The sequence below is a fragment of the Theropithecus gelada genome, chromosome 3, assembly GCF_003255815.1.
Source record: "Theropithecus gelada isolate Dixy chromosome 3, Tgel_1.0, whole genome shotgun sequence".
In the NCBI taxonomy this organism is placed as follows: domain Eukaryota; kingdom Metazoa; phylum Chordata; class Mammalia; order Primates; family Cercopithecidae; genus Theropithecus; species Theropithecus gelada.
In genome coordinates this window covers 89,489,689-89,513,824 of record NC_037670.1, presented here as the reverse complement: position 1 = coordinate 89,513,824, position 24,136 = coordinate 89,489,689, and the positions used below count along the sequence as shown (strand labels likewise).

Genomic DNA, 24,136 nt, shown 5'->3' with positions numbered 1-24,136 from the left:
AGAAAAAATACGGGGTAGGAGGTTTACCATTCCTTAGATCTCTAAAATAAAACATTCAGTTAGCATTGTCACCAATCACATAAATGAAATTTAACCACTATGGCTTAAGTGTTAACATTTAAGTTAACTATAAAACATGAGTTTTATTAGAGAATACAGGGAAAGAACTTTGAAGTTCCTATTATACAAGCATCATAGGAGTTGCAGGACAGTAATTCCACTTACAAGAGTAAAAGCAGCACCAAGAAGAGATACATTTGTATTTATCTTTTAAGATTTCAAACTAAAAGTGACCCTGAAGGTTTGGGATAGGAAGCAGTTTTCAACAATTCTGAGTTAAGATTTGAACTGCCTGGATCACAAGGCTGCTGTGAAGGAATACATTTCTTCGCATTATTTTCTTTCTTCACCTAATCACCCACAGCTCAAAGCACCTCCTTCATTTCCCATTCTTCCCACAAATGAAGTGAAAGCAGTTTTGGATTTGTTTTTGTTTTTTTTGTTTGTTTGTTTTGTTTTTTTGAGACGGAGTCTCGCTCTGTCGCCCAGGCTAGAGTGCAGTGGCCAGATCTCAGCTCACTGCAAGCTCCGCCTCCTGGGTTTACGCCATTCTCCTGCCTCAGCCTTCCGAGTAGCTGGGACTACAGGTGCCCACCACCTTGCCCGGCTAGTTCTTTGTATTTTTTAGTGGAGGCGGGGTTTCACCATGTTAGCCAGGCTGGTCTCAATCTCCTGACCTCGTGATCCGCCCGTCTCGGCCTCCCAAAGTGCTGGGATTACAGGCTTGAGCCACCGCGCCCGGCCCGCAGCTTTGGATTTTTAGTGAAAAAATGCCCCAGAGAAAATATAAGTCAAAGAAAGTGATTTTTTGTTTGTTTTTAAGGGAGAAAGGTGGGGTGGGGAGAGAACTATATGCACTGTTACTAGTTACTGTCACACTTTAAGGCTAAGAAAACTAAGGCTTGGCCAGGAGCACAGTGGCTCACTCCTGTAATCCCAGCACTTTGGGAGGCCAAAGTGGGTGGATCACTTGAGGTCAGGAGTTTGAGACCAGCGTGGCCAACATGGCGAAACCCCATCTCTACTAAAAATAAATTGGCCGGGCATGGCAGCACATGCCTGTAATCCCAGCTACTGGGGAGGCTGAGGCAGGAGGATCGCTTGAACCCAGAAGGCAGAGTTTGCAGTGAGCCGAGATCATGCCACTGCAGTCCAGTCTGGGCAACAGAGTGAGACTCTGTCTCAAAAAAACCAAAAAACCAAAAAAACAAAAAATAACTATGGCTTAAGGTTCAATAGTTGTCTTCTTACTACACAGACACTAAATGTTCTAAGACAAGACACCCATACTAAATTTTATGGGAGAAATCATACACTAAAAGGAATATATTCATGAATTTGGCCTGGTCTTAGTCTGATTCATCCATAGTCTGCTGAATACTCCCAGCATGCTAGTTTTGTGCTGCCCGTGTGTTAGGCACTTTTCTAAACATTTCATATATTGTGTAAACCTTAAACTACTATAGGATGTAGGTGCTCTTAATCCCTGGTTTTACAGAAAAAGGTTAAGTAACTTGCCCAATGTCATACAAGGCAAATGGCAGAGCTAGGATTTGAACTAGCAGCCTGGCTGCCAAGTCCCTGCTCTACCACCTCTCAGTAGACATTGAAAGGCACACTGCAGCCCCGAAGACCTCAAATTCCAATAAACGTGCAATGGTTCATACCAGGACAAATGCTACAAGAGCTCCTGCCATTCCTACCTCTAAGATCCCAAGGATTACAGAGATTTGTAGAGAGTCTATGGGCAGGGTCTAACAGAGATAATCCAAGGGTAAGAGGAAAAAGGGGGCATTTTAATTCAAGGCTAGGGAATCTCAGGGACAGGAGGGAAAACATCTGAAAACAAGTTTCCAAGCATATTAACCTGGCAGGTTTGTAAATTTTAAGGTCTCACCTTAGCATAGGATTACAAGCCATTGAGCAAAATTCACCTTTGAGAGACAGGTAAACCCAGCAACCGGTACAGAACTCTCAAAATTAAAGACTTTTGGTTAATTTTGAAATATAATTTTGAGTATGATTCTACTCTGCTCTTAGGTAAGAATTTCCATTGACTCTTCTGAGATTCAGACATATTTAAGGGAGACGCCAGGTTATGGAGTACTTGTGCATTTGTTACCTGTGGGCATAGCACATACCTTGAACTGAGCCTCTGGTGGTCCAGTGATAATCACCATCCTCACTTTAGCATCTGGTGCTTCTGCTGGAGCAATCTGTAACAGACCCAACAAGTTATGATACTTTGAGGTATCACTGATAGCATCTTAGGCCAACCAGCCTAACATTTTCATGTGATTGGCTGAAATGCAGAATTAAAGCCTTCGTGAAGGAAATTAGGAAGAGGCAGCAATTCCTGTGGGTTCACCATTTAGGCCGCCCTCCTGCTGTATACTATATACTTACTCTGTGCCTGGCCCTAATGGAGACCTCCACATGTAGTCTCTCAGCTAATCCTCACCACATCCTGATGAAGTATTACCTCCACTTCACAAATGTGGAGATGGAAGGCTGGAGAAGTTGAGTTACCTGGACGATGATCACACAGCTAACAGAGCTAGAGGGAGAGCTGGGTCTGTCTCCATTGTCCATGTTCACTGCACCAGTGGTGCTCAAAGTGTGGTCCTTGGCCCACTTGCATCAGAGCTCCTTGGGCTTCCTGTGTATGCAACATACTCTAGGAGTCTCTGTACCCTAAGTTTCAAGGATACTGCACACCACATGCCTTTGTTTGTCTGAGGCAGGGTCTTACTCTGTGGCCCAGGCTGGCGTGCAGTGGTGTGATCATAGCTCACTGCAGCTTCAACCACCCAAGCTCAAGTGTTCCTCCCACCTCAGCCTCCCAAGTAGCTGGGACTACAGGTGAGTGCCACCATGCCTGGCTAATTAAAAAAAAAAAATTTTTTTTTTGTAGAGATGGGATCTCACCATGTTGCACAGTCTGGTCTTCAACTCCTGGGGTCAATTTGCCTGCTTTGGCCTCCCAAAGTGCTGGGATTACAGGTGTGTGCCACCACACCTGGCCAACCTTTATTTTCCTTAAATAAGGCATCAAAATACAGAATCTTCAGAACACACAGTTATCTATTATGGCAGACACCATTAGTTGTCCTCTGATATGTTACCTGCTGTAGTTGCAAAATGTTTAGCTGACTGTGCATAGCCTGTATTTTGCCCCTTCAACTTCATCTGGCCAAGTTCTGGGCAATGGAATATAGGTAGAACTATCCCATAGCAGCTAACAAGAAACTTCCGTAGGAAAAAAGCTCTTTATGGTGTTCTCCTCTCCTACTATCTGGACAACAGACCTGATTCTTGGAGCACTGAATGGTGTCATCTGGAACCATGAGGGACTGAGGCCATACCTGGGGAAGGTGACTTGGAAGGAACTTAGGTCCAAGGACTTGGAGGGGCAGAGTCAGCACCCAGCCCTGATGCTCACCTCCAGACTGTGTTTTCTGCACACAGAAGTTAGCCTCCTTGGTGTGAGCCACTGTTGTTTGGGGTTTTCTTCATATCCTTATGTAACCCTAATAGGGTCTTCTACATTCGATTCAAATTATAAAGTGGCAAGAAGATTCATATTTCTGTAACTTACTTAAAGAACCAGAGAGCCACAGCTGGTAGAAGAGTACCTTAATTGAAGCTCCAGCAAAGCGAGAAAGCTGCTTGATGTGCTGGCCCTGCTTGCCAATGATGGCACCGACTGATAGAGCCGGGATAAAGAGATGAACAGTCTCCGTTTCTGATTGCTGTTAGAAAAGAAAGCGAGGACATGCATGTTTATTTGCTACAAATCAGGCTTTTGTTAACATTAGCTTTAGGATGGACACCTTCTCATGCAGTAGGAATACTAGGAAAGTTTAAGGAAAAGCTACCACAAGAAGTTGACAAGAGCTTACCCAATAGATCAAGAAGATCTCATATAGTCATCCTGAAAACAGTGGTATTTAAAATTTCACTTTTCTCTACGGTTTCCTTAAACTTTAAAATGTCACTGAGTTATGGATTTAAAAGATATGTAGATGTTGTAAAGTTTAATCATATTAGAATAGAGGGACATGGTTGCATTAAAAATTAAGTAAGATCCCCCTACCACTCTCAAGGTAGATTCTTAACAAGTAAATGAAATTATGGGCTACATATCAAACATGACAGCATTCAAGGACGCCAGCTCCACACCTTATCTATGTAGGTTTCACTCCTTAAACACATACATAGTGAAGTTTTAGAGAAAAGCTGAATTTTGTTACATATGACCAAATTGTATGAAATCTTACCACTGTCATTCAGTAGTTATGACATCCAAGTGCAGGACAGGATTAGGAGAGAGCTAATTCACTTTAGTGGTAAGATGCCATAAGATGCTTTCCCACAGAATTCCTTATTCCTTCCATCTGTGCCTTTGCTGTTTTTTTTTTTTTTTTTTGAGATGGAGTCTCACTCTTGTCGCCCAGACTAGAGTGCAATGGCACAATCTCGGCTCACTGCAACCTCCATCTCCTGGGTTCGAGCTATTCTCCTGCCTCAGCTTCCCGAGTAGCTGAGATTACAGGCACTTGCCACCACACCCGGCCTTTTTTTTTTTGTATTTTTAGTAGAGAGAGGGTTTCAGCATGTTGGCAGGCTGGTCTTGAACTCCTGACCTCAAATGATCCACCTGCCTTGGCCTCCCAAAGTGCTGGGATTATAGGCATGAGCCACTGCACCCGGCCCCCTTTGCATTTTATACATGAAGAAATTAGAAAATATTTTGAAGGCTAACTCCTGAAAGGTTCTTCATAAATGGATTTTATCTGTGTACCTCATTCCTTCACTACTTCCCACTTCAAGCCAGTTGTGCCCTTCCTGAGTCTCTTTTCAAATAGTCCTTGCAGGGAAAAAGGACACATTTACTCAAGAGTTCACAGTGACTGGGCTCCTAAAAAGGCCAATTTAAGGTTCAGTAATGTTACCAGTCAACTAACAGTTCTAAAGTGCAGAAGCAGTGCACATCATTTATGCACTTTCCACTTTGTTTACCTTCTAACAATATAGTAAGAAAAACACTTCCAAGGATGGTTCCAAGACACATATTACAAGAAATAGTTTGGCCGGGCGCGGTGGCTCAAGCCTGTAATCCCAGCACTTTGGGAGGCCGAGACGGGCGGATCACGAGGTCAGGAGATCGAGACCATCCTGGCTAACACAGTGAAACCCCGTCTCTACTAAAAAATACAAAAAAAAAAAAATAGCCGGGCGAGGTGGCGGGCGCCTGTAGTCCCAGCTATAGGGAGGCTGAGGCAGGAGAATGGCGTAAACCTGGGAGGCGGAGCTTGCAGTGAGCTGAGATCCGGCCACTGCACTCCAGCCTGGGCGACAGTGCGAGACTCCCTCTCAAAAAAAAAGAAAAACGCTTTTTTTAAAAAAAAAAAAAAAAAAATTTAGAAGAAAAAGAAAAGAAAAAGCCAGGCACAGTGGTTCATGCCTGTAATCCCAGCACTTTGGGAGGCCAAGGTGGGTGGATTGCTTGAACCCAGGAGTTTGAGACCAGCCTGGGCAACATGGCAAAACCCCACCTCTTCAAAAATTACAAAAATTAGCCAGACATGGTGGCACGTGCCTGTCGTCCCAGCTACTCAGGGGAGGCTGAGATGGGAGGATCACTTGAGCCCAGGTGGTTGAGGATGCAGTGAGCTGAGATCACACCACTGCTCTCCAACCTGGGTGAGAGTGAAACTCTGTCTCAAAAAAAAAAAAAAAAAAAAAAAAAAAAGAAGAAGAAGAAAGAAAGAAAGAAAGAAAGAAAGAAAAACAAAAAACCCACTATGTATACCCAATCAGCAAATATTTCTAGAAATATTAGAAGATACTTTGTCTTATACAACTTACACATGAACTACGAACTACTTAACACTTTCATGGGATTCTCGTGAATCTTAGATTCCTATTGCATAATACTATAAATTCGGCTCCCAAGTACTCAAGTTAACCCATCAGTACTGTAGTATGTATACACACTGCCATAAGACAGCTCCTAATTTCTAATTTTTTAACCTCAACACTTTTCTGAAATTCTTTTCTTTTTTTGAGACAGAGTCTCGCTCTGTTGCCCAGACTGGAGGGCAGTGGCGTCATCTTGGCTCACTGCAACCTCTGCCTCCCAGGTTCAAGCGATTCTCCTACCTCAGCCTCCTGAGTAGCTGGGATTACAGGTGTGTGCCACCACACCCGGCTAATTTTTGTATTTTTAGTAGAGACAGGGTTTCACCATGTTGGTCAGCCTGGTTTCAAACTCCTGACCTGGTGATCCGCCTGCCTCGGCCTCCCAAAGTGTTGGGATTACAGGTGTGAGCCACCAAGCCCGGCCTGAAATTCTTAAGTCTCAAACAACAGCAGAGCAACAGTTTTGCTTTCAAAAATCTCAGGAACTAGATAGAAATCTTTAACATTTTAAAGCAGTTTTCAAAAATCAGCCAAAGAAAACAGTAACACTGGGCTATGACAGCTTTACTAGATGTAGAAACCAATTTGTGCCATTTAATGTCTGACTACCAAATGACATCATTCTTCCCACACAGAGATCACTAGTGGCACTAACGGTTCCAACTTTTTCCTGTGAGCCCAGAGCAGAGGCAAAGAGCAGAGCACTAGGCACCATAAATCCATGGAGAGGTACTGATCACCAACGGCAGAATTCCGCACCGGACACACAGGCCGTGCCACTTGCTTGTCCCCCAACGCAGACTTACCAGGAGGCCATCCTGTAGGTCAGTTTACTCGCCCTGTTTGGTAGGAATTTTAATCGTGTTTATTTAAACCTGAGAGTCTCTCTGTCTCTCTAGACTCCCACCTATGATACAGGTGAAAAATCAATCCCACTCAAAAGTAGTTGGGCCGTATCCTTTCTGCTACCTCATTTGTTTACATTTTTCAAGAAAAATCTCTACTATCATCTTAAATCTTTAAAGGAAAAATTCAGTTAATCGTTTACCTTTTTTGTTTGTTTACATTTTTCAAGAAAAATCTCAGCTAATATCATCTTAAATCTTTAAAGGAAAAATTCAGTTGTTTACTTTTTTTTTTTTTTTTTGGAGACATAGTCTTGCTCTGTCTCCTAGGCTGTAGTGCAGTGGCACAATCTTGGCTCGCTGCAACCTCCGCCTCCTGGGTTCAAGCGATTCTTCTGCTTCAGCCTCCTGAGTAGCTGGGATTATAGGTGTGTACCACCATGCCCAGCTAACTTTTGTCTTTTTAGTAGAATTGGGTTTCATCATATTGGTCAGACTGGTCTCCAACTTCTGACCTCAGGTGATCCACTGTGCCCGGCCCTTAACTACTTTTTTTAAACAACTTTAAGCCTTTGGTTTCCTCTGAAGAAAAAAAATATATATATTTTTAAACTCAATGTTTATTCCAAGTTATATTATACAATTTTTCTACTTTATTATTATACTTTAAGTTCTAGGGTACATGTGCATAACGTGCAGGTTTGTTACATATGTATACTTGTGCCATGTTAGTGTGCCGCACCCATCAACTCATCAGCACCCATCAACTCGTCATTTACATCAGGTATAACTCCCAATGCAATCCCTCCCCCCTCCCCCCTCCCCATGATAGGCCCCGGTGTGTGATGTTCCCCTTCCCAAGTCCAAGTGATCTCATTGTTCAGTTCCCACCTATGAGTGAGAACATGTGGTGTTTGGTTTTCTGTTCTTGTGATAGTTTGCTAAGAATGCTTGGAATCAACCCAAATGTCCATCAGTGGCAGACTGTATTAAGAAAATGTGGCACATATACACCATGGAATACTATGCAGCCATAAAAAAGGATGAGTTTGTGTCCTTTGTAGGGACATGGATGCACCTGGAAACCATCATTCTTAGCAAACTATCACAAGAACTGAAGAAAATATTTTTAACAAAAACACTCCAGAAATAACAAAAGGGCTGGTTCTTTGAATGTAAGGAATAACTTTTGCCTATTTTCCAATAAAATTGAAATGGGAACGGATACCTAGACAAGAGAAAAATTAAAGTACAACAGTGCGCCAACAAATCTGAAAATATCAAGAATTAATCTAGGAATTACCAAGGTTAATCAGAAAAACTTATACATGACCAAGTAATTTAGACTTCTACAATCAACTACCTACCTAAAGTAAGTGCTACACCCAAACAGCTTCAGTAGTTAGTCCTTTCAAGCCAAATGCTCAAGAAGAATGACAGAAGCCCAGTGAAAAGAGAGACATGGAAAACCAGAAAGGTCAGGCAGACATATTCCATAAGTTTAAAAAATGTATTAAAAATTTTAAATAAGAAATGGATACAATAAATAACATCCTAATTTGCTTTTTTTTTTTTAACCTTAACTTGGATATCTTCTCATATCACTCAAACATCCCTACTGCATTTTGACAAGAGTATTTCTTCAAATAGATACACCACAGCTGATTTCTCTCACCTACAGTGTATGTGCATAGTTTCCAACTTCAATGTTTCAATAAAACCTTGGTACAAAAAAGTTGTGCCCTGTGTAAATACTTCTATTGCACATGTTCTTAGAAGTAGAACTGCTAAGTCAAAAGGGCCTGAATATTTAAAATTGCTAATTATTATTAAATCCCCATACAAAAAGGCCCCTGCTCAGTCCATGGAATTCCAGTTTCTCCATTCCAGTAGAACTCCAGTTAAGACATTTATGATACCTTTGAATACTGCCTTTGTTTTCACACAAGAGTAGTGGAGATGGGTAAAAAGCATGCTGAGATAAAAATTCAGGTTGAGGCAAAAATAACTCTGACAAGGGTAAGTGTATGCAGCAGCCATGTGGCAAGATCAGTTTGTGTCTCCTCTGTGTGAGGTACGGTGCATGACCTCATTTGTACCCCAAAACAGATCCAATTTCTAGAAACTAACAACATTCTCATTTTAGAGCTGAAAAAACTGAGCCAGAGAGGTTATTTGCCTGAAGTCACACACCACCTGGTGGAGCCAGGATTCAAACCTGGGTTTCTCTATCTCCTAAGCCGGATTCATAAACCAGTATGAAGCTCTCAGTGGGTACAGATATGCTTTAAAATAGAGCCAGAGCTGCCAGGCACGGTGGCTCACGCCTGTAATCCCAGCACTTTGGGAGGCCAAGGTGGGCAGATCACAAGGTCAGGAGTTCGAGACCAGCCTGGCCAACATAGTGAAACCCCATCTCTACTAAAAATACAAAAAATAGGCCAGGCATGGTAGCAGGTGCCTGTAATCCCAGCTACTCGGGAGGCTGAGACAGGAGAATTGCTTGAACCTGGGAGGCGGAGGCTGCAGTGAGCAGAGATCGCACCATTGCACTCTAGCCTGGGTGACAGTACAAGACTCCGTCTCAAAAAAACAAACAAACAAACAAAAAACACACACATATATATATATATATATATCTCCTGAGCTGTCAAAAATATACATGAAAGCTCTAAAGAAAAGTACCCACTAGAACTGTCACTCAAGGGGCTGCCTTCCCCTGTCCTCTCACAAGTCCCTTGACTGACCTTGGTATGACTTCCTGTGAGTCAAAAGAAATTTCTTTTGTGGAGTTGGCAAAAGTTTAAACCTTTGATCATCGAAACGCTGAAAAGGGCATCCAGAGACAGTCTGTTATTTTTATTTTGAAAAATAGGGGTAGACTGAAGATTAAGAACTGAAAGCAACAACTGAAAGCAAGCAATGTTGGCCGGGCTGGTCTTGAACCCCTGACCTCAAGTGATCTGCCCGCCTTGGCCTCCCAGAGTGCTGGAATTACTCAGGTAGTTCTTTATAGTGGTGTGAAACTGGACTAATATATACTAGGTATATGGTCTAGAATCATACGTTGCTTTTTCTTGTTTTGTTTTGAGGCAGAGTCGTGCTCTTTTGCCCAGGCTGGAGTGCAGTGGCACAATCTCGACTCACTGCAACTGCAACCTCCGCCTTCCAAGTTCAAGCTATTCTCCTGCCTCAGCCTCCCGGATAGCTGAAATTACAGGCACATGCCACCATGCCCAGCTAATTTTTGTATTTTTTAGTAGAGACGGGGTTTCACCATGTTGGCCAGGCTGGTCTTGAACTCCTAACCTCAAGTGATCCGCCCACCTCAGCCTCCCAAAGTGCTGGAATTACAGGTGTGAGCCACTGTGCCCGGCTGCTTTATTTTTCATAAAAGTGAAAGGCACGATTTATACTAAAATGATTCCTTCCTTTCTTTAATAAATTTATTGACCATAAAATACATGTGGTACCATGATGATTTGGAGTTGTCTGTCAATTTTAAAAGTTTGTGCTCTTTGACTCAGACGTTCTATTACATAAATTCTTAGAACTATTTGTACCAAGACACAGAAGTTTATGTTTAAAGATCTGATTGCATCATTACATGAATTAGTGAAAAACAGAAAACTGAACTTTCTGAAAATCTTTATAAAGCACCTTCAGATAAAGCAAAATAACTGTCAGGTGAAGATAAAGGAATTGAAACTTTTAAGTTGCAAAGTATCTTAAACCTGCATAAGATGGTTGTGTACAGATGAGACACAGCGAGACTTTGTCTCAAAAACCAAACCAAACCAAACCAAAAAAGAAAGAAAGAACTACCCAAGAATGGGTAATTTATAAAGGAGTTCAGCTGGTCATGGTGACTCACACCTGTAATCCTAGTACTTCGGGAGGCCATGGTGGGTGGATCACCTGAGGTCAGAAGTTTGAGACCAACGTGGGCAACATGGTGAAACTCCATCTCTACTGAAAATACAAAAATTAGCTGGGCATGGTGGCGTGTGCCTGTAGTCCCAGCTACTCGGGAGACTGAGGCAGGAGAACTGCTTGAACCTGGGAGGCAGAGGTTGCAATGAGTTGAGATTGCACCACTGCACTCCAATGTGGGCGACAGAGCGAAACTGTCTCAGAGGAAAAAAAAATAAAAATAAAAAGTTTAATTGACTCAGTTCCACATGGCTGGGGAGGCCTCAGAAAACTTACAATCATGGCGGAAGACAAAGAGGAAACAAGGCACGTCTTACTTGGCAGCAGAAGGGAGAGAGACAGAGTAAGGCATGGGGCAAGTGTCACACTTTTAAACCCTTAGACTTCATGAGAACTCACTATCACAAGAACAGCAAGGGTTCCCCCTTGGATCTGCCCCCATGATCCAATCACCTCCCACTGACAAGTGGGAATTACAATTCAAGATGAGATTTGGGTGGGGACACAGCCAACCCATATCAACTAGCTTCCTACAAATGAAAATCATTTAAACTCTATTGTCTCTTCCTTTATATCTTCAACCCCCATCATATACCTCTTATTTATGTAAGAGTTAACCCAAAATTCAATTCATCATCTCTAATCACCCACCCATCTCTAATCATTTGTTTCTTCAGCACCTGTATAAACAGATGTACTAAATTTGTACCATATTGTTTACAACTTGGCAAAGTTCTCTGGCATGCCCCATGTTTTCTAGGATAATGTAACACACTGCAAGTATTAATGTAGCTGTTAGTTAAATGAAATCTCCCTTGTGGCTATTTAGCAGTTTTAGAACACATACATCAGAGGAGGACTTCCCTTCCTACTAAACTATTATGTGGAGATTTGTGTTAGGGCCTGTCCTGCACGGCTTGGCCAGATCACTTGTTTCTCTTCATCAACAAAGAACACAAAATAAAATTATTTCATTCTTCACTATTTAAGTCAGAAGAAGAGCATCTCTCTTTGGAAGATACTATATAACTCACAGCTCCCAGTGTGTCACACAGTTACCATATGTCATTTATCCCTTTATGGCCTTTTTTATTTTATAACTGGATAGACCAATTGAATTAATGCCAACACTGACTATAAACTGTGCTCAATGTTAGCATTACTTCATCATTGTATCAAGACCATTAAGTTAATCTTGACCATTTTTTAAAAAATTAAGGGTGGGATCTAAATATTTTATCTCACTAACAACGTCCATATTATGTTCTTCTGAACAATATACTTGGGGGAGGCTGGTGGTGATAAAGACCTTTTCAATGATCAAACTAAACCTAATGTGTAACTTTCCCAGATTTACCCCACAGTATTTCATCATGACTGTAATTATTTGTTTCCTGGGCCTTGTTCCAAAAAGAATTTTATGCTGCTTATGAAATACACATAATCTGGAAAGATAAAACAAAGGAGGTGAAGAAATAAGAGCATAGGGACCTGAACACTCAAGATAAGATAAAGCCAAAAATGCTGTTATACAAATTTGGCTTTAAGCTTCCTCGCAGCTAATTTCTTAAAAAGTTAGTTGCATGATTTCCCATGACTATGAGAGAAAAACGATTCATTTACTTATTAAAAATGACTATTCCTGGTACTGGTTTCAGAGAGCAACTCCTCAATATCCCCAGAGAACACTCATGTAGCAGCATCCTCCTCAGAGTGAAAGCCTGGCCTAAACATGCATGTGTCTTAGCCTGGAATACGTCCAAGGCTGCCGCTGTGAGAAACAAAAACAAAGTTATCTTTCTGACATAGTGATGAAGGGCTGTCCATGTTCTTGTTTTGCTGATGAGAAATAACAAACCCAAAATGAAGATTAAGCATAAACTTAAGAGAAATGTTGTGTGAAGCTTTGGAAAAGGAATGGTGGCCAGCAGAAAGGGTCAAAAGGACCAAATGTAACAGAAAAAAAGGGCACATACATGAAGAATCAATGTGTAGACTTTAAAATGTCTTATCCTGGAATGAAAACAGAAGCAACAGAATTTGTCAAATAGAAGCAGCAGAGTTAGAAGCAAACTAAGTGTTTTTCCACACCAGGAGATGCTGCCCTAGAATGACGGACAATGATGTGTGCTGTTGGCAATCATGTCTTAAAGAAAAGTTGACTCATCAGATGTCTGAGGCTTGGTGAAGACATTTCTGGATGTCGTCCAATTCCCTTTGCTCCAATTTCCTATCCACAAAGCAACTTCTTAACCAAAGATTACTTTTCAAGAAAATTTTCCTCTGGGAATGTAAGGCAGCTCACATAAATACGCTGTCAACTTTTGCCAATCATTAAATTGGCTCTCTGGTACAATTCATTCTTATGTGGGATTCAGAATAAACCATGAGCCGGGCGCCATGGCTCATGCCTGTAATCCCAGAACTTTGGAAGGCTGAGGCGGGTGGATCCCTTGAAGTCAGGAGTTTGAGACCAGCCAGGCTGATATGGTGAAACCCCATCTCTACTAAAAGTACAAAAATTAGCTGGGCACGTGCCTGTAATTCCAGCTACTCAGGAGGCTGAGGCAGGAGAATCGCCTGAATCAGGGAGGTGGAGGTTACAGTGAGCCAAGATCATGACACTGTACTCCAGTCTGGGCAACACAGCGAGACTGTCTCAAAAAATAAAAAAGAAGAAATCGAGACTACAATAAGCCTATCCTAGAACAAGCCTGTGTCAGGATTTGGACACCCCAAATAAGCAGATAATTTAAATTTTTACTTGCAAAACTCAGCAGGCAGAGCAAAGATTATAATAAACCTTTTTCACCTGTGAATTTAAGTCTATGAGACCTAGGCTGGAAAAGGCACATTAGCGTTACCCAGTCTCGCTACGCATTCCTTCCATTTAAGTTAAGGTCTAGTTGCATTGTCTGAACCTTTTCTTGGATACATTCTTCGGGACCGAAGGATGTTCACAGGACATAAGCTGCTTCCCAGTGGATTTCTGCCAGATGCCTATCAGCAAAACTTCCTTTGGACTTCTTGGCAGACTCTGAACTATGGCTTGAAATAACAGAAGAACAAAGCTGCTCAACTGAAAGTTTGCATAACTGGTGAAGTCTGCCAATGAGTAATTCCTAATCATCTATCGTGAAAACATAAGTATGAGCAAACAGTAAGGTTAAGTGTATTTACTTTGTGGGGAACAAAATTTAAGACATCACAAAGGCATGGAGACATGTATGCCAGCCAACACGGCCGGCCTCCATGAACCTGGAAGGATGCCAGGGTTTCCCTTTGGCTTGTAAAATAGATATTCCTGGTTTTTTTTTTTTTTTTTTTTTAATGGATTTTGGTCTGGAACTGAAACTAAGTTTACTCAACTCTATGACCTGAATAAAATATTGAAGTCCCTAACAAACAAACAAAAAAAGGCAAAGAAAAGTTTTTTGCCGTAACTAGATAACCGAGGCTTCTCAGAGATAATAAATGTGCACGATAAGTTATTTACTTAGAAATTGTTTACTGACAAGAGTTGCACCCACTGTGAGCAAGATTAAGAGACTCCCTGAAACAGTCATCTGATGTAAAAAATTGCCTCCAACTCATAATTTTTCTTTTTTTTTTTTGACAGGGTCTCACTCTGTCACCCAGGCTAGAGTGCAGTGGCTCAATCATGGCTCACTGCAGCCTTGACCTCACTTCCCACCTCAGCCTCCCAAGTAGCTGGGATAGACACAGGCCACCACCCCTGCCTAATCTAAAGAAGTTTTTTTTTGTAGAGACAGAGTCTCCCTATGTTGCCCAGCCTGGTCTCAAGCAATCCTCTCACCTTGGCCTCCCAAAGTGCTGGGATTACAGGCATAAGCCACTGCACCTCGCCCTTTGTTTCTTAGAGTACCTTAAGCCTAAAAAAGTGCTTATCTCTCTTGCCTCTTTCATAAGCAGAAAGCTAGCCATTTTAAGGTTACACTATCATTCTGGAGACTTCTGAGAAGACTCCAAAGAGGCTATCAAAACTATGAAGCCAGCAGCCCGTGGGCTTACTTCTGCCAACCCAACTGCATGCTGCCAAGACCATCCAGCTAAGGCGACATGCACTATGCCAATTCCAGCTCTTGCTTGCTCTGCTTCACTAGCTGCCAATTCCTTCTTCCCTACTGTTTGAGCATTTCTGAAAGGCGCGTTTCCTGTCATTTATAAACTCGAAGTTTGCCAGTTAAGTACTGCATGAGCCAGCTGCTAGGCAGGAACTAGAGACTTTTTGTCTGTTGGAAGAACCAACTCTTTGGCTCTAGGGGGACTCAACCTGGCAGGTTCTGGGAAGAAGAGAATATTGTGGGGGAACTAGTGGGCAAAATTCTAGAATGAAATAGAGGCAAGGGATTTATCCAAAGAGATGCATCATTTCTACTTTCATGCTACAAAGCAGGAATGAGAAAACATGAGTAATGAAACAATTCTGAAAGAAAAAGGAAGTAGTATATATTAAAAAAAACCAGATTCTTTGAAATATTTAGCCATCAAAACCTACTTCTTGACAGGCAATATACATTTAAAATAAAAGCAGAAGTTCACTGTTAACCTACAGGACATCAAGGATAAACATGATCTTAGTACATAATCTGTGATAGCTTCAAAGGAACAGCAAGCTTCTCACCAGCAAGTATAGATACCAGAATGCACTTCAGGAACAGTTTAAAAGTGCTAAGAGCAAAATGCCTGTTGATCTTTAACTTTCTAACCCAGTTTTTTTTTTTTTTTTAATAACATCAAAGACCCCCAACAAAAAAAAATATGATTTTTTTTTTTTTTTTTTTTGTTTTTTTGTTTTTTTTTTTTAGACAGTCTTGCTTAGTCACCCAGGCGGGAGTGCAGTGGCACGATCTCGGCTCATTGCAACCTCCACCTCCTCGGCTCTCTGCAACGCCTGGTCGTTATCATTGCTTCTTTTTGGCTTCATTTTTCTTGCTAAAGAATAGGCCGGCTGCAGTGGCTCACATCTGTAATCCCAGTACTTTGGGAGGCCAAAGTGGGAGGATCACTTGAGGTCACGAATTCGAGACCAGCCTGGCAAACATGGTAAAACGCTGTCTCTACTAAAAATACAAAAATTAGCCAGGCATGGTGGTGCGTGCTTGTAATCCCAGCTACTCATGAGGCTGAGGCACGAGAATCACTTGAACCCAGGAGGTGGAGTTTGCAGTGAACCGAGATTGCGACACCACACTCCACCCTGGGTGACAGAGCAAGACTCTGTCTCCAAAAAAAAAAAAAAAAAGCAATGATAAGCAAAGAAACTGGTAAAGCTTTGGGAGATTTATTGCCTTTAAAAACAATAGTTTATTTGTATTTCAAAAAGTGGTGACCACTAGGTACACAAAATAGATAAGTATTAGTGATTTGGGTTTAAAAAAAGAACAAAGTCTAAAAATAGTGAAGGTGAAGCTATTCCAACTAAGTACTTGCAACCACCCCCTACCCCCCACAACTTGAAGTTATATACTCAAACAACACTTGTTAAAGAATTGTTCCCCTGAACATTAAGCCAGAAGATTGCCTGGCAGCTGTTTGAAAGTAGAATTTACTCTAATTGTATCCAAATTGTATCCAGGGACAATATGATTTTCTGAAAAACGGTGTTTTTATTTAGATGAAAATAACCACAGGAATGGGAATCTGGAATATGGAATTTTCTCCTCCAGAATTTAGATTCTGCTTTTTGAGAGAACTTAAAAGTTCGCTTCCTCTCTTCCAGGCTCTGGGAGGCTCCTTTAACAGGCAATAGTGCCAAACCCAGTGAAGCAGACAAATAGCTGTCCCCAACATGTATTTTCTTCTAGTAATAGACCCTGTGTTTAATGGACACATTGCTGCCCCCACATAGGGATTGTTTCCCAGCTTCTCTTGCAGCTAGACACAGCCAGTGGTATGTTCTGGCCAACATGAGGCCAACAGAAGTATGAAAAGCTATCCTCAGGCAGTGTCCTTAAATAAGGATGCTGCCAATTTTGATCTTTTATCCTTCAGTTTGAAATGAGGTCTCACCAGACTGGACTCAAATTCCTGGGCTCAAGCAATCCTCCCACCTCAGCCTCCCCAGTAGCTGGGACTACAGGTGTCTGTCACCACACCCAGCAATCCTTTATCCTTCTTGTTGGCTAGAAGCAGACCCAATAGTTGGAGCTTGAGCAGTTATCCTGGGCCAGGGAATGGCACACAAGGCAGATAGAAGCACCAACCCTGAAGGATATGGTGGAACCACTTCCAGTCTTGGATTGTCTACCCTTGAACTGTTGTCATGAAAAAGGAAAACTAATCTAAGCCATTTTTTTTCTTGTAACAATACATACCCAAACCTAATCCTGATATATGTCGTATGCCAAAATAGAGTTAGAAGGGTAAAAACAGACATATGGCAACATCCCACAGAGGTTTTTGGCATGATATTTCCTACAAGTTGGGATGGCAGGTGGTCCAGAGAGAAAGGTTTTTTTCACTCTTTAAAGCATAGAACAAGGTAGAAAAAGGGATATGCACAACTAGCATGTATTTGTGCTTATCCTAAACTTTTTCTCCCTTGCAATTGGTACTGATAAAAAATGTTCTTTCCAACATTGAAACACCCCTCTAAAGACTAGTAAACATTCTTTGTAGAACAGTAGTTCTTAGCTGGGCATGATGGTGTGTGCCTGTAGTCCCAGCTACTTGGGAGTCAGAGGTGGGAGGATCACTTGCACCCAGGAGTTAAAGTCCAGCCTGGGCAACATAGTGAGACCCCATCTCTTGAAAAGAACAGTTCTTGACAATAAATGGGTAGCAAAATATTCCTGATGACTTTTATAAAACTATACATTTCTGAGCTTCCACTTGCTCCCACTGAGATTTTTATTTATTTAAGTGGGCCATAGGTTCTTAACTAATTAAACAGTTGTTGTTAGCCTTGGCTACACATTGGAGTCATCTAGGGAGCTTTCGAAATTGATACCTATGCCTCACCCCTAGGGATTTTAATTCAAATTGTCTGGGGTAATTATAATTTAATTATAGGAAAAACATTTTTCCTCTTAAGGCAAGGAATAATTAATGTTGAACTTTACAGATTGCCAATGAATGTAAAATAAGAAATAAAAACAGTAATATATGATTTATGGAAATATATGATTTGGGTAAATGATTTAGGAAAATATTCAGTTATAAATTTGAGGATTCCACTGTATCACTGCCTGGAATACATGTAGAATAAAATATCCACCGGAATTCTGCAAAGAACACAGATTGCTAAGGCTGTCCATGTTGTATTCCTTTAAGAATGCGAATTTCCTTTGCCTGTCCTTGAAACCACCAAACTGTTACATGTTTGCAGCTCTTGCCCTGTTGCAGTGTTTTTACTGTTGGCAGCTTCTGCAACTTCTGTTCTCATTTGCTCCTTCTAATTGTACCTATTTGATTTAGCTTAATGACTCAGGAGAAGCAAGATGACCTATTCCAGTGACATCTTCCTTACATTTACTCTTGGCTCAACTTTCATTAAGTAAACATCACTGACCTCCTCCTCCCATTCTTAAAACAAAACTGCCACTGATTTAAGTCATTCAGACATTTAAGACTGTAGAAGTGTTTGAGAAATACAAGTTCTTAATATGATCTCACTTCTCTCAAAGCATTCTTGATTTTTCTAACATAGGAACCTGATACACAGAACTGTATCAGAAAAATGACTAATTCCAGAGAATATGCAGTCTTATCTAAATATTTTTAAAATGGTTACCTACAAGTTCACTTTAGGAATTTTGGCTACTGAAGCATCCACGTAAGTGTAAAAGACTGATGTCCAAGAATGTTCTATTCTGTGACCACTTGTAATGTGAAAAGCTTTGTTGATTGGAACGTGTCACCAGTATGGAGAGAAAAAGAGTTAAAGGGACACCTCAATTTACAAACTGGGAATGAAAGGAACAGAGAGGTTAAGCAACCCACCCAGAGAGAAAGCTAATTTAGGGGAACGAGCAGAAATGTGGGTTACATACGAGCTTTCCTAGCAGAGGTACTTCACATGATCAGCTCATTGTACCTTTCAGTAAGTGTCATTTTACACAGAAGTGTTGGGGACACACCTGCCCTAAACCAATCCTATGACACACACATAAACTAGTGGACACGTTCAAAGTTAAGTCTCTAGATGTACTCTCAGATTCCTATTTTAGGCTCATTCTCCCCTATTCCTCCTTAAACCTTTCATATTATTTAATTCTATAGAAACTAGAAATGTGTGACTTAAAGTCTTTAGACACAAAGCTTCTAGTTCAGTTTTTTTTTTCCATTATACAGGTGAGAAAACAAATCCAGAGCCAAGGAGTCTGACCTTCAGTGACACAAAATTGTGTCAGAGGCAGTGGGCCAGACCCGGGCTCTGACTTTAGGGTTCTTTCCACCAGTCCCTTTAGCATCAAGGTACAAACATGCCAGCCACTTCAGGGGACGTGTAATCAATCTATGCACACTTCACTTGTAGCTGAAATTTTGATGGCTATCCCTCTGTCTGTTATATGATTTCCAGGCCAAAACATCCTAGAAATGGCAGGTGAATTGCAGGAAGGACAAGATGCTGCTGACAGTAAAAGCAGAAACACACACGGCAAGAGGGCAACTGCTTAGAACCCCTATCAGTTTGGTGGGTTCAAGGACAGGAAAAGGAAATTTTCATTTTTAAAGGGATAAAAGGGGCACAATCTGAGTCATCTGTATTTTCTGTACAACTTCAATGTCATTTTACTCTACATATTTATTCTAGGTAGTGATACAATGGAATCTCTAACCTGTTCCACCTGGACGTTCTCCTAAATTGGTGTAAGAGGTATCACTCAAAATATTAATATTAAATAAGAGAGCCAAACAAAAAGGGAGCGATGTAAAAACAAATTCATGAAGGAAGATCCTAGAATGTCACATGAATACCTCCAATTATCATGGATAATGCAACTGAATTATTAACTACTTTCAAAATAATTTATTCTACCAGCTGTCTACTGTGCTGCGATTATTTTCATACCATCACTAGTCTCCTATTTCTGACCTCAAGGAAACTGCTATTCTTAAAAAGCAAGTATAAAAGGTTTCTTCTTCTTCTTATTATTTTTTTCCAGATGGAGTTTTGCTGTGTTGCCCAGGCTGGAGTGCAATGTCGTAATCTCGGCTCACTGCAACCTCTGCCTCCTGGGTTCAGGCAATTCTCCTGCCTCAGCCTCCCAAGTAGCTGGGATTACAGGCACCTGCCACCACTCCGGCTAATTTTTTGTATTTTTAGTAGAGATGGGGTTTTATCATGTTGGCCAGGCTGGTCTTGAACTCCTGATCTCGGGTGATCCTCCTGCCCCGGCCTCTCAAAGTGCTGGGATTACAGGTGTGAGCCATGGCACCTGGCCTAAGATTTATTTCTTATATAACATACCTCTTTACAAAATAAAGATCTGTTTAACATATGCACACGCACAAACAATGTAATTGTGCACAAAACTATCTTATCTCCTTGGTTTAAAAAAGTGCAAACACTCAACATGGAAAACACACACAGTCACTCCTGACCTTGCAAAGCCATGACTTCCAGGTGACAAAGATGAAAGAAGCCTTTAAAAAATCTTTTCCCCACGTATGTTTATTGCAGCACTATTCACAATAGCAAAGACTTGGAATCAACCCAAATGTCCATCAGTGACAGATTGGATTAAGAAAATGTGGCATATATACACCATGGAATACTATGCAGCCATAAAAAAGGATGAGTTTGTGTCCTTTGTAGGGACATGGATGCAGCTGGAATCCATCATTCTTAGCAAACTATCACAAGAACAGAAAACCAAACACCGCATGTTCTCACTCATAGGTGGGAACTGAACAATGAGATCACTTGGACTCGGGAAGGGGAACATCACACACCGGGGCCTATCATGGGGAGGGGGGGCGGGGGGAGGGATTGCATTGGGAGTTATACCTGATGTAAATGACGAGTTGATGGGTGCAGCACACCAACAAGGCACAAGTATACATATGTAACAAACCTGCACGTTATGCACATGTACCCTACAACTTACAGTATAATAATAATAAATAAATTAAAAAAAAAAAAAAATCTTTTCCTTTAGTATTTAATAATTACTGGCCACGTGGTAGCTCATGCCTGTAACCCCAGCACTTTGAGAGGCCGAGGCAGGCAGACCACTGGAGGCCAGGAGTTTGAGATCAGCCTGAACAGCATGGTGAAACCTGTCTCTACTAAAAATACAAAAAAAGTAGCCGGGTATGGTGTGGCACACACCTGTAATTCCAGTTACTCAGGAGGCTGAGGCATGAGAATCATTTGAACCCGGGAGGTGAAGGCTGCAGTTAGTCAAGATTGTACCACTGCATTCTAGTCTGGGCAAAAGAGTGAGACTCTGTCTCAAAAAAATTTTAAACAACCACCATAGCACACGTATACCTATGTAACAAACCTGCACATTCTGCACATGTATCCCAGAACTTAGGAAAAAGAAAAAAGAAAAAAAAAATTAAAATAAAAACAATTACTAAGTTTCTTCCCCTGCCACCTCAAAGTCCCAAACTTTTCTTGTGATATTTGAAAACACATGTTGACAACCCTACTATCCAAAAGCTTCAAAATAATCCCATGTCTACTCCACAAAGGGCCAAATAAGAAGGCTCCATTAGCAAGAACTGGAGAGCGTATGTTGGCTCTAAACAGATGATCACACGGGGACTAGGTTTACATTAAGATTTTGCCCAATCACAAAGAAAGCCAAGGCCACTCATCTTACCTCAAACTGTGGGTAGGGAGGAGTCATGGCTGAAGGGGGCCCTGAGGTGGGAGGTGGCATCCCTGAAGTGGGTGGGAACAGACCCAAGGCGTTCAGATTTAATCCAGGAATTAAATGTGCTTGAAGCTGCAACAGTAAAAAGGCCGCTTAATTTGACAATTAAAAGAATCAAGGGAAAGTTAGCATTTTTAAGTGACAGTATGCAAACTGTTGATCTCTTGTCTAATAAAGAAATCATCACATAACTCAAACTTAAAGCAGATGTTCCATGGGACTTTACTTGAGTACATCGTTTACATCTGTTTATATCCCTTGGTATTTTAAAATCTGTGTGCTGGTTTGCCCCCTCCTTGGTCCACAGCTGCATTAAGGTATCTCAAGGGCAGCTTTCCTTTCCCTTATGAGTACAGGGCTTAGACACAACTGTATTCTGCATGCTGTGGGCAAACTAAATATAGACTAAAAGTGATGTATCAGAATTGCAGAGGTAATCAAGTAAGATTGGTTCATTGAAAAGCAAACCAGCTATTAAGAGATCTTTACTCGTTGGGTAAAACTTAGCAACCATGGGTCTAGAGGCCTCTAAGTTGAGCCCTGTGGAAATCAGGGCCCATCCCCATGTAACTACTGCAAGTAAATATATCATTGGAATGCATATAGGAGCCTTAAAGGGGATTTTAATTTGTTTAATTTTTTAAGGGTTGAGGATGTAATATAGACAGTGGGAGATTTGAGTGTACTTGAAAATCTTTTTAAAAGGCCTAAGGGGGTTAGATTTAATCCCAGTGGATTCCAGAACATTTGGAGCCAAGCAGTAAGAATTGAAGGAGCTTGGCAGGAAGTCACGTGGGGTGTAAAATGGCGCGCATTCTAGGCTCTTCTCACAAACGCAGTATTTTGATATTTCCCTCGTCTCAGGTTTTGTGTTTCACATGACTGGCCCACTTGAAAAACAAATTATTTTTTAAAATAATTTACTTTAACACTTAGGACAGGCTTTTGAAGAGTTCCATTTTCAGCATCATTTCACTGATTAAGGAATGTTAGCAATTTGCTTTAATAGCCTCAGATGCATTACACAGATTGTTTTATCAATTGAAATTCTTGTATCTCCAAGGTTTATATGGGTAACCAAGTAAGTTTTAAACCTGTAATCTTAACATTAACTTTTATATGCATTATATCTATTGTAATCCTAATAAGCATGCAAGGTAGGCAGTAGTCCCATTTTACAGATGAGTAAACTGAGGCTCAGAGAGACTGAGTAAACCATCTAAGAGAATAGAGTTGCAGCTCATAAATAGTTCAGTTGTGATTCAAATACAGTTCATGTAACATTTCTTCTATATTAAACTCTCTCAAATTAACATTGTAAGAGAGGTGCTATATTAACCTTTGTAGGTAGATACTAGCCTTACTTCAGAGAGAAGGAAGCTAAGGCTCAAAGACTAAATAATTTGCTAAAGTCACAGAGACAGCAAAGCTTAATGTCACAGCCAGTATCTTCCCTATACTATCCCAGGGTACTTGCTGAGGTGCTAAAAATCAACTAGAACTACTTCTAATGATAATGCCACGAAAGAATTCAATATTAATGCAGTTAAAAACATTGTTTTAACTATTTGTTAAAATAAAGACATGCCCTTCATAACAAAACTAACATTCATAGAAGCAATATCATTTTCATAAGACTCCCTAATTTTCTTCATGATCTCTTCCTCAGCTTTGGCACACGTCTCAACATTGCCTTTAACTGTAATGGTGCGTTCTGGATTATACAGCGTCAATTCCTGCAATCTGCAGAATGAAAAAGAAGAGAAAGAAAAAGAATGAAAATTGGAGGAAGACAGTTAATAATTCAGCCACAGATGGCAATTAAAAACAAACTGTGGAGCCTGGTAATATGTAAAAGTGGGTGGGGTAAAACATGATGGAAAATGAATAAGCCCTAAAAGACATAAATCCAAAACTGTAAAGCTGCAAGAGAGAAGAAAATACTTGCCCTCCCATCTTCTCAAGTAAAGATGACTGGGTACATATAGTTCATTCAAGTCCATGTTTTAAAAACACAGCTTACTTTTCAACCGCTCATAGTTGAACCATTTTCACAATTTAACAGTGAATTGAGAAATGACTGAAAAGATGTATAGTTTTTGAGGAAACCAAATACCTTAAGTACATAACCTTTCATAAGTATGTTCCCAGTCTGCACTAACCAATTCTAGGCATAATTGGCATTCTCGTGCAATTGCATTTTCTGGGTCACCAAGCAAGGAAAAAGCATGGAAATATTCCAAAAACACAAGCCAGAATTCACATGTCTAAACTTAGTTTTTACCAGTTGTTTTAGAATTTAGATTGAAGTAGGCTGGAGGAATATCAATCCATCTTGACTAAAATTTAAAATGGTTCACTCATGGCCATTTAGACAACAAAAATGTTAGATAGCGGCAGGAATATTCAGAAACTCCCTGCGGGACCTGGGTCCTGCTGAACCTTCACAAGTCACTGAAAATCATATCTGAAAACACCTAAGCCTATGCTGGTCAACAGCCTTGAGAGGAAGAGCAATGG

General features: G+C 40.9%; 1 protein-coding gene across 3 annotated transcripts in view; it reads right to left on the bottom strand.

Moving 5' to 3' along the window:
- The window catches only part of IGF2BP3 (insulin like growth factor 2 mRNA binding protein 3), a 156,262-nt gene that overhangs the window by 5,572 nt on the left and 126,554 nt on the right, over nt 1–24,136 (bottom strand). For 2 of the 3 annotated variants that reach the window (XM_025378423.1, XM_025378426.1), the window contains 4 exons: nt 23,224–23,359; nt 21,563–21,688; nt 3,696–3,812; nt 2,202–2,276 (listed from right to left, as the gene is read on the bottom strand). In XM_025378423.1, coding sequence (XP_025234208.1) covers nt 2,202–2,276; nt 3,696–3,812; nt 21,563–21,688; nt 23,224–23,359 — 454 coding nt within the window. Of the gene's footprint in view, nt 1–2,201; nt 2,277–3,695; nt 3,813–5,762; nt 5,785–13,830; nt 13,869–21,562; nt 21,689–23,056; nt 23,066–23,219; nt 23,360–24,136 lie in introns of all 3 variants that reach the window. The other variant, XM_025378424.1, reaches the window with a different exon arrangement.